At 37.0% G+C, this 11119-nt stretch overlaps 1 protein-coding gene across 1 annotated transcript; it reads left to right on the forward strand.

Moving 5' to 3' along the window:
- Positions 1–521: 521 nt before the first annotated feature.
- LOC309389968 (potassium voltage-gated channel subfamily A member 2) lies at positions 522–4168 on the forward strand (the record flags this gene model as incomplete). The annotated part of the gene is made up of 1 exon (XM_081948936.1): positions 522–4168. The coding sequence occupies one exon, from the start codon at positions 522–524 to the stop codon at positions 2019–2021; it is 1500 nt and encodes a 499-aa protein (XP_081805062.1). The 3' UTR covers positions 2022–4168.
- Between the last annotated feature and the right edge of the window lie 6951 nt (positions 4169–11119).

Here is an 11119-nt window from a genome sequence, read left to right on the forward strand (position 1 = left end):
GTTTAACTCAATCTCTAAACCACCAGGCCAATTCCTCAAGGTGAATGCTGAGTCTCAGGTGCCGTGTGGGTCATCTTACTGCTTTAGTGCAGGGAATGAAGCCTGATAGGGCTTTGAAGCACTTAGAATATGCTGTGATGTTTGGGATAAACAATGCTATTATTAGCTACTTGCCAGTTAGAAAGCTTTCTGTATTTCATCTGATATCTTTATTTTCTTAAATGATGCAGATTTGGCATGATTTGAGATCAGAGGCCTTCTTCAAGTTATACAGATCAAATAAATCCAATTGAAATTTTGTACATGGAATGCAAACACACACACTTGGCTAAGAGTGTGAGAAAAAATGCTTATATTATTCTGTCTTTATTTTTCAGCTGAAAGACTACTTTCACGAACTCCCTGTTTTCATGAACTACATCAAAGCCCGTGTGCATAACTTTCCGGTGGATATTACAATCTCAGTGAACCCCACCCAACCACCAGATATTCATAAAAGTTTTGATTAAAACTGCCTAAATATGACTGTTGCTACTGGAGACCCCACAGATGAAGCAGCAGCTTTGCCTGGTCATCCTCAGGACACTTATAACCCAGAAACTGATCATGAATGTTGCGAGAGAGTGGTTATTAATATCTCAGGCCTTCGGTTTGAAACACAACTTAAGACACTTGCTCAGTTTCCAGAGACCTTATTGGGAGATCCGAAAAAGAGAATGAGATATTTTGATCCTCTCCGGAATGAATATTTCTTTGACAGAAACAGACCCAGCTTTGATGCTATTTTATATTACTACCAATCAGGTGGCAGACTGAGAAGGCCCGTTAACGTACCCTTGGACATCTTCTCAGAAGAAATAAGGTTTTATGAACTTGGTGAAGAAGCGATGGAGATGTTTCGGGAGGATGAGGGTTACATCAAGGAAGAAGAACGCCCTTTACCAGAAAATGAATTTCAGAGACAAGTATGGCTTCTCTTTGAATACCCAGAAAGTTCTGGACCAGCCAGGATTATAGCAATTGTCTCAGTCATGGTCATCCTAATCTCTATAGTAAGTTTCTGTTTAGAAACCTTGCCCATATTCCGTGATGATGCTGAAGACATGCATGGTAGCAGTAGCAACCCCAGCCCTTATTCCAACAGCACAATGGGGTCTCAACAGCAAACATCTTTCACAGACCCCTTCTTTATAGTAGAAACACTCTGCATAATTTGGTTCTCCTTTGAATTCCTGGTGAGATTCTTTGCCTGCCCTAGCAAAGCTGGGTTTTTTACCAATATTATGAACATCATTGATATTGTTGCTATTATTCCATACTTCATCACACTTGGCACAGAGCTGGCTGAGAAACCAGAAGACGGCCAGCAAGGTCAACAGGCTATGTCTCTTGCTATCCTTCGAGTCATCCGCTTGGTGAGGGTGTTCAGGATCTTCAAACTTTCCAGACACTCCAAGGGATTGCAAATCCTGGGACAGACTCTTAAGGCCAGCATGAGGGAGCTAGGCCTCTTGATATTTTTCCTCTTCATTGGTGTCATCCTGTTCTCCAGCGCTGTCTATTTTGCAGAGGCTGATGAGAGGGAATCTCAGTTCCCAAGCATCCCCGATGCTTTTTGGTGGGCTGTGGTTTCCATGACGACAGTTGGCTATGGAGACATGGTCCCCACGACCATAGGTGGAAAAATAGTTGGCTCCTTGTGTGCCATTGCAGGTGTATTAACAATTGCCTTACCAGTGCCGGTTATAGTGTCCAATTTCAACTACTTCTATCACCGTGAGACAGAAGGAGAGGAGCAAGCTCAATACTTGCAAGTAACCAGCTGCCCAAAGATCCCTTCTTCCCCTGACCTAAAGAAAAGCAGAAGTGCCTCCACTATTAGTAAGTCTGATTATATGGAGATACAAGAAGGTGTGAATAATAGCAATGAGGACTTTAGAGAGGAGAACTTGAAAACAGCCAATTGCACCCTAGCTAACACAAACTATGTTAATATAACTAAAATGTTAACCGATGTTTAGCTAATAAAAAGGAGGGGACCCTAATAATATACTTAAAATTCAAGTGGAACATTTGCATATGTTGCATAATACCTTGCACTGTAGTTAATACAATATGTTCTGCAACATGTATTGGTTCTGCATGGAAAGCAATAGTTGTGTAAGTGACTCTTTTTAACACTGAATGCTGAATAAGCTTTCATGCAATTTTTTTTTCTAATACAGTTTTCTGGGTTTCCAAATATATCAAACATTTAAGGCAAAACTATGTCACAATATCAGATGAATGGCATTGAAGAAAAACAAAACCCACAACCTCTTCATGTTACCAACAGTTATTCACAGATGCAAACTAGATAAACATGATTTAAAATATAGAAGTCAACCCATGCAAAAGAATATTTATTCCAAGGAAATAGTATGCAACTATATAGCTTTCAAGCTTCAGAAATTATACAAAAGGTCATGCATGGTTTAATTAAAGGAAATATTTCTCCAAATTACTTTTTAAAGTTCAGGTTTTCCAGATCAGAAATGCCAGTGAGAGACTGTACCTTGCAGGTTATGCTTCTGAACCAAAAATGCTGCATTGGATACATCTACTGCAGCATGTCAGTGTGAGGATTGCAGGAGGCACTGTTTGGTAGGAAAATTTTTGTTGTTGTTGTTTCTTTAGTCGAGACTCATCAGGATCCTGGAGATATTTGTTTCTTAAAAAGCGTACATTTTTGTTGGTTTGGGGGGGGGGGGGTCAGTCACTTACATATGCAGAACTGAAAAGCATATTGTTTCAAATGCTGGAGCAAATAAGCTGTGGCCTAGAATATATTTATTCTGCAGAGACATTTAACCAGTATTACAGTACAGCTGCATGGATATTTGTTGCATGGATCTTAATATTTATTACATAAAATATATCTATTTTCTTAAGTAGACTATAGAGTATACTTGTTTATAGTGATTCTAGATTGTCCAGTGGCTTGAAGGAAATTCATGGACATTAAAAAAAGAAAAGAAAAGAAAAACTAAAGCAATTGAGTTGGGGAAGGATGTATGCTGACCAGTAATGTAATATGCAAGAAAAATGCCCAAAATGTTTGCTTGCTTGAGTAGGCAAACCAACTAAGGTAATATGAATCATATACGTCACATATATATTGAGAAACTGGTAATGGATTCATTGTGATGTCATATATAGAGACATGGCTGACCAGAAATGGGAAAAATATTTGTAATGAAAGGATCTCTGGTGACAGTGTCAAATAAATGTTAACTAAACATTTGATATCCAAATATAAAAGATTGGAGCGCACAGAGATTGCTTGAAGTATTTAACTGTGCAAAACCTTGAGATTCATAAGTAAGATGCAAAGGTACAGCGTACCTTCCTCTCAATCTGCATAAAATCTGGTATTTAGCCTGAAATGCATTTTCATAAGAGGATGGGTTTATGCAATAAAGCCAGCCCAAGGCCATTCATTTGGGTACAGGATAGCTTTCTTTTGAAAATGTCCTAATAGAGCTGCACCACATGGCTATAGCAGAGGAAGAGTTGACCATATTTTAATATGTGCCAATGTGCAGCTTGAAAGTTGATGTTTCCTTTGGAATGTTCTCATGCAATGGATTCACTATTCTCAAAATTAGAGTAAAAACGGTCCATATTTGGCTCTTAGAATCTTTGGAAAAAACACCCAAGTGTAATGTGATAAGAGAACTTTGGCCAACTTCACACCTCAAGCTGGATTAACTGCTTTCCATTAAGGAGGCAATGGCTTCTTCTACATGGACTTCTCTTCGTAGGTTGGCATCTTGGATTTGTACCCTGTTGATGCTGCAGTTGCAACCCTCAAGGGGCTAGATAGTTCTTCAATAAAAGGCAATTCTGCGATCAACGTTCCAGGAAAGATGCATTTGCAACAAATAACAATAATGAGATAACGATGCCTGTGAGCAAATCCTCTGCTCATCACTTGCAAATCCTATACTGCCTTGTGTGATTTGGCCCTAAGGTTGTTTGAAGATTCATGACAACCCCAAATTCCAAGCTGCTAAACATTTACCTACATTCATTGCATTCACATATCTTTGATGCTGGTTTAGACCTTAGAAAATGGATTTACAGCAACTGAAATTCCCAACAAGAAAAGGCAGTTAGATCCTGTAAGTGATTTGGGGTTTGCTTTACTGATCCTATTCCTGCATTGTCATGAATGAATGCAGTAAGGACTAAACCGCCCCGAGTCCCTTTTTGGGAGAGGGGGCGGTTTAGAAATGTGAATAAATAATAATAATAAATAATAAATCACATATTGAAAATATGAACTGAGTGCTCTGTAAAGAATTTGACACATGATAAAGAGGTTGTATAGGTGTTTATGCCAGAAAACCAACTTGCTAACAGCCCACTCAGTTCACATTTACCTATTGTGCTACGACTCAGCTCATGTTCTACAATTTTGCATGGGGAATATAGATTCATCTGCAAACTGGATCTGTGCCAAAATAGTCATTCTGATTGCTTATACGGTATGTGTGTGTTAAACTCTGTACAAATCCATGCAACCTGCATAATCAACAAGCCACTTGGTTGATTCTGAGTGATATCTGTTTTTATGCCAAGAGGGAATATATCAGAACAATCTGATTTTAAACAGATTTTAAGAAATATATAAAATAGGTTTTACTGCTCCAGGAAAGATTTTTTTCAGCCTATAAGAAAGCTAACATTGAATATAGCTGAATCTGTCTATTGTTGAGTATTGTTTAAATAACAGTTGTTAAAACATTGTTTACAACAGTAACAAAAGTTTTTCCTGAAAAAATCTGGACAAAACTCAAATTTCTTGGTCATTTTCCTACCCCTACTCCAGCCAAAGAAAGGTTATTCCATTTCATTTTATTCCATGTCACGAAGACTGGAAGAAAATAACTAAATAATATAAGAAGCCTTACCAACTATAAAAAGATCAGCAGCGGTGGTGTCTATGAGGTAGTTTTGGTTTTCCCTTTATGTTAATGGTATTAACCATGGACCATTCTTACAGGATTGTGACGAATACCTTTGCATCACATCTCTAAGAACCTCTGTCCTAAATATGCCATGAATTAAAAAAAGCTAAGTTTGGAATATCCTTCATTGCAGTGAGGAGGAATGGAGTAATCCTTCCTGTTGCCTCAAGCTACTGTCAAAAATATTCTGTCTTTTCCACTGCCCCTCCCCCCCGGCCCCTAATAAGGGAAGAAATATACTTGGTTAAAGATTCAAGCTGGTCTGTGCTCTACAACAGAAAATCAGTCTGTGCAAAAGTGTAGGGGAAAAGATTAATATCAGGAATTCTCACTGGGTTTCGTTCACATGTCAATATGGAGTGGAGTTCCTGGGGTTTCAGAGAACAAGAAGCGGTCATATGTGTAATAGAATTATGAGAAGGAAGTCCAGTTCCACAGAAGGCAAAATCCTTACAATCCTGATTCTGATACTATATTAGATAAACTCTTATTTCACTGAAATTCCCATTTTAGTGAAATTCATTTGTTTCAGTATTTGGTTTTGTACATTATTCAGTCTGTTTTCATGGCTTTCCTTTTTTTCTGTCTGGAATGAAAAAAAATGGAAGGAGAGTATCAAATATAGTGGACTCTGGTGGAGGCTACCTTGAATGGGCATCCAAGTCTGACTGCATACAAAACAATTTAGTGACATCAAAAGTTAAGAGGTGCAGAGGCACCACAGTTCAAATTTGCAAAAAAATAATAATAATTCATATGAGTTCATGTTCAAAACAGTAGTTGAGATAGTTAATTGTCCTGATTATTCCATCTCATTCAACTATTCTTGACTATACCTCTGGATAAATGTTTTATTTGTAGAGCAGTCAATGAGGTTTCAAGAGAGTGACTTTACAAAAGTTTCCATAGGTTGGTCAAACTCCCACTAATTACTAATACACCTGTTTACACCTGTGCACTGAGGTGTTTTTCTGTAGCATTCTTCTCCAGTCATTTATTTAAGATTGAAGGATCTATGTGTTTAGTACAGTGAGAATGAGAACAGAAGGTATCTAGATGAATTGCACTCAGCAAAGCTTTCTGTGGTGTCCAAGGTCATTTATCTTTTAATTATGACTATTTTGACCTCTGTATTGCATCCCAGATGAAATGAAAATGAAGTTTACCGTAACAGCAGGTTGCCATTGGGTCTTACTCAACAACACTGAAAGAGCTTTGTCTTCTTGGAGGTTGAGACACAGATTTGCAACCATAGATGCAGGAGGGAGAAGGAGCATAAGATATTACAAGATGGTTGAGGTGACTGATGAAACAAGGATGATGTAATCTGCAGTTTTAAAATGAAACTTCCTCTCACTGTAATGAAGTGGCCAAACTACAGATTAAGTAAACTCTTTGGGCAGGTGGAGTTATTCCATGCCAAGAATTTACATTATATTTACATTTCCCTAGATCAAACTCAAACTTCCTGGTGCCCATGGACCTATCTATGTTGTTGTTCTGGCAACAATACAGATGTTTTCCTAACTTCCCACCCAGTTTACTTTTCTGTATTTTGGGGCATTTTCTTATCCAAGCACTAACCTTGCTTAGTTTTTTCAGATTTGGCCAAAGTCAGCCTAGAGAAGCATAGAACAATACATTGAGAGTTTAGCATTTGATAAGCAATGGCTTCAAATGCACTTGAAAGACTCTGATGTCACCCTGTCTGAACCTTTTAGAAAAGCAGTGGCTATTATGGGATCGGTCCCTAACTTGTTCCAAAGAGCAAGAAACCATGCAAATAGCTCTACATGGATGATAACATCTTAGAATGTTTTCATAGGAATCTCACACAGGTGATGTAGACATGTATGAGAATCCTATTTTCCAATTTGTGTTAGAGTCAACATGTGGAATATTCCCCTAATCTGTACTGTTCTCTACATTGATCAGGTTTCTATAAAAATGACAATTTGAGACAGGAATAGATAGGAGGAAAGGAGAATGAATTGGATTGGAAAGGAAAAAAGAGTAAAACAAAATTCTTGTAAACTGAAGTTAAGTTCTCTCCTTGTTTCTCAGCCCTCCCAAGTAAACCAGACAGGAGACGTGACTAGATGAACTAATTTTAGTTTATTGTAAGGCTACATTAACAGAAAATTGCAACTCTGAAAGTACAAACTTGGCACCACAGCTCTTAACTGCTTGATCCATTTGGGCCGGTCCTTCCTATATTTTTTTCTCTAATTTAAGCCACTGGGGGCTCTTGCCTCTCTTGTCTGATTGCTTCCTAGGCAGCATCTATTCTCTCTTTCCCCCAGTTGTCCACAAGTTCCATTACGTAGATATAGCATGAACTATGAAATAACTTATTTCTGAATATCTTGAAAAATACGTGTCATCATCTTGCAATGTCCAAATCCCATGTGGCTGAATGTACAATAGAAGATAACCCTCATGTAATTCATACACCTGGTAGCTGAGTACTCCTCTTCAGAAATGGCCCCATTTCTAAATCCTACTGAAACTTGAGTCATATCAAGTACAATAACAAATTTGTTGCAGTTGGCATCTGAATCCCCAATATTTTATTATTATTTTTATCTCATCCAGTGAACATGAAGATACGAATAATGTTTGTTCTTTAAAACCATTTTTCTGTATGCATCAGAATAAAGTTAGAAGAAGTGGAAGCTAACAAAACATTGCAGGATAACAAAATTTCACTCCTATTCATTTCATCATTCAGCCGACTGTACCCTCATCGTATATCATTCTCTCTCTTATTCACTTTTTCATTATTATCAGCAATTGTTTCCTAAATAAATTTCAGGTCTCTGTAAATATGCCAACTTGGGTAAAGTGTAAAACTCATCAGAATATGTTTCTTAAGTGGTTACTAACCAATCATCATAATGAACAATGAAGGGTGCATTCTGTGACCATATCTTAATTTTGGGATTAAAAGATAAATTACAGATGGGAGAGCTATATTTTATAGGGGCCAGAAATAAAAAAGGGTGTTTTCTTTGTTTCTGCCCTTAGAAAACCATCCAAAATGTGTACAACTAATTTTTGGTATTAGTTCCTACCAACATGGATAACTATATTATAGTGTTCCTTGACTCAGTAGTCTTCAGCCATATTCAATAATAATGTCTAACATTACCACTGCCATTGGTTATGCTGCTGGGGATGATAATTGTAGACTACTCAAAAATGATTAGACTAGGGAAGATGCTCTATAGAACTAGATTGATGGCCACCATAACAGCTGTATGTCCAATCTGGGCACCCATTTTTGTTTCAGATATAAAAGGCACCTATATTTATCTAGTGAAATAAAATTAAATAAACAATCACAGGAGTCTTCCAAAAATGTAACATATATCTAAATATGTAATACATATTTAGAATGGGGGCCTCCCATTTTTAATACACTACATTTCCATTTCTTACTCGTTTGATGTTAGATACTATCCCTAAGTAATGAATTCCAAGTCTATACTATAATTTACCCAGGTACTAAAATATAGTATTTTAAACATGGAATAATGCAATTCTGTAACTTCATAATGCATTTGGCATAATTGTAAGTTTGAGAAAAGTTATATATAAGCACCATACAAGAACACTGGATTTTGTTTAGGCAGTGAGTCTTGATGAATAATCGTGGATATGTTACTGTTGTATTTTAATTGTGCTTTCTGAATGTGGCAGAAAAACTAAAAAGCAATCAGGCCACATAATATTTAGCAGGTAATCCTTTAACAGCATCTTATTAAACATTAACAAATATAGTAATTCACTTAAAGTTACAGACTTTAGATTGGCAAAGCCAAAACAAAAAACTCTTTATATATAAGCACAAGATGTCCAAATCTCTTAAAATGAATAAATAAAATATAAAAATAGTTCCCTCCCAAAAAGGGAGGGGGAAAGAGAATAAAGGATTTATACTAAGGGCAGGTTCATGATGAACTGATCAACTTCTACAAACTCTTAGCAGCTATTAGAAAATGTATATAGATACACACACACACACATTTCTGCAGTTGCCTTCTGCATTGTTTCCTGTAACTTTTGTAACACTGTGCTATACCTAAAATGGTGTTAAGTGCATGCAGCATGAGGACATGTACTTATGGACATTTTAATGCATCATTTCAGAGGGGAAAAAACTGAAAGGTGGCAGGAATTGTCTTAAGAAAGTCATGCTTTGTACTTAAATCATTAATAGGTCATAATGATTTACTGAATTTACTACTCAAATGTCCCAGTCTTTCTAAAGTTTGCAATACACTAGAGAAGGGTCCAATTTGCAAAACAGATTCAGCTACTTGTATAAAGTTCAGTGGATTGAAATATGACTCTTATTTTCCAACACTGGAGAAATGTATAAAGCTGAGCTCCATTCTTTAATTTGTCAAAGAAGGGTAATCCAATTCCTCTTGGGCTTTTTGTGAATTCTGATCTGGATCTGAAGTTTGCAGTTTGGGTCCCATCACTAGTCTTCATGTTACTATGCAGTGAAGCCTAATTATGAACTAAGGCATTTATTTGTTTGTAGACCACCTTCGGCATTTAAATAGCTTTCCAATTTCACAGCTCCTTAGTTCTCTTCCACTCCAGCTATGAGCATAGTCAAAAAATTACCCTTCAATAGGAAGATTAATTTCATTTGATCCATAAATAGAATGGATATATTGTTAGTGCCTGTCGAAGGCACATGTTTTTGGTTTGAAGACCAGGAGCAAGGAGGGGGGCAATAGAGAGAGACATAAAAAGACATAGAGATTTCTTAATGAGGTGCAAAAATTTGGAGGACCACTGTCCCAACCAAAGAGAGTTAGAGCTTTCTGATTCTTTTTGCTGTCATCTAGTGGTCTATCAGATTGTGCAGCTTACATCTGGCAGCCTTACCAAAAACATGACACTTTGGTGCCTCCTCTGTGGAACTAAACTCATTGTGGCATAAGCATTCTTGGATGAAAGCCACTTCTTTGTATGCATATTTTAAAGTGGGCACTAGCTCAAAGAAAGCACATGCCACAACGCAGGGCTGTCTTGAAAATGCAATAATTTCTTTTTCTTATCCTCTCCTTCAACTTGCTACTTATTTCTTATGTTATGTTTTTAAATTATTTTACATCGGGCTGCAGAGTGAAATCTTTTTCAAGCACAAAATACAAGCAGCCTTTTGTGTCGGATTTTAGGGTCCTCAAAGATTTTTTGCAAAGCACACATCCAGATGCTCAGGTGCCCTTTTATTCAAAAGTGCTGAATACCAGCCCACTCTGCAGAGCTCTCTGTCCATTTGGTCAGAATCTACTTAATGCTTTCTCAGTGGATTGTAATGCTTCAGCCTAAGCTAAATTTACTGTGTACACCTTCCTTCCCTCACCATTGCTGAAAGATGGGCTAGGTCTTCTAATGCCTCTCCGCTGTTTTATTTTTATCACTGTAATGAACTTCTTATTTGCTAATGCAATGTTTCTCAACCTTGTCAACTTTAAGATGGGTGAACTTCAATTCCCAGAATTCCCCAGCCAGCATGTTGGCTAGAGAATTCTGGGAATTGAAATTCACCCATCTTAAAGTTGACAAGTTTCAGGAACAGCTCATTAGAGCCTAATCATTAATTTCTTGCTATTTAATTTTAGGGCTACCATTTATAGGCTGCAAAAATCAGGATGTTGACTAGATACAGCAAAAGGACACAGAAAATTCTTTTTGCTGCCATTTGTTGGCAGTCTAGACTTTTGCCCCAAAATACAATAGCATTGTTTTATTCTATGCTGATGTCACAGCTGAATTTCAATATAGCTGGCTTTCTTAAAAACCAACTTTTCATTTTGCTCTTCCTAAATTTATTACTGTGTGTTATCCTGCAGATTCCAATAAAAGAACAAGATTTGGTTTGGTTTCAGAATATCTGTGTTAATTTACTCCATCCGACAATTCATTAAAAATTTTAAGGTGACAAGAGGCAAATGAATTCCTTAGCTTCTATTTATCTTTTCGGATATATTTTGGCTGCTATGAGATGTCTAATGTACTATGAAGAATTTAATTCCAAAAACTATGTGTATGTGTAAATATGTAACAAAATTGTGTGTATTCTA

The sequence above is a fragment of the Natrix helvetica genome (genome assembly GCF_964273705.1).
Source record: "Natrix helvetica genome assembly, chromosome: 3".
Lineage (NCBI taxonomy): Eukaryota > Metazoa > Chordata > Lepidosauria > Squamata > Natricidae > Natrix > Natrix helvetica.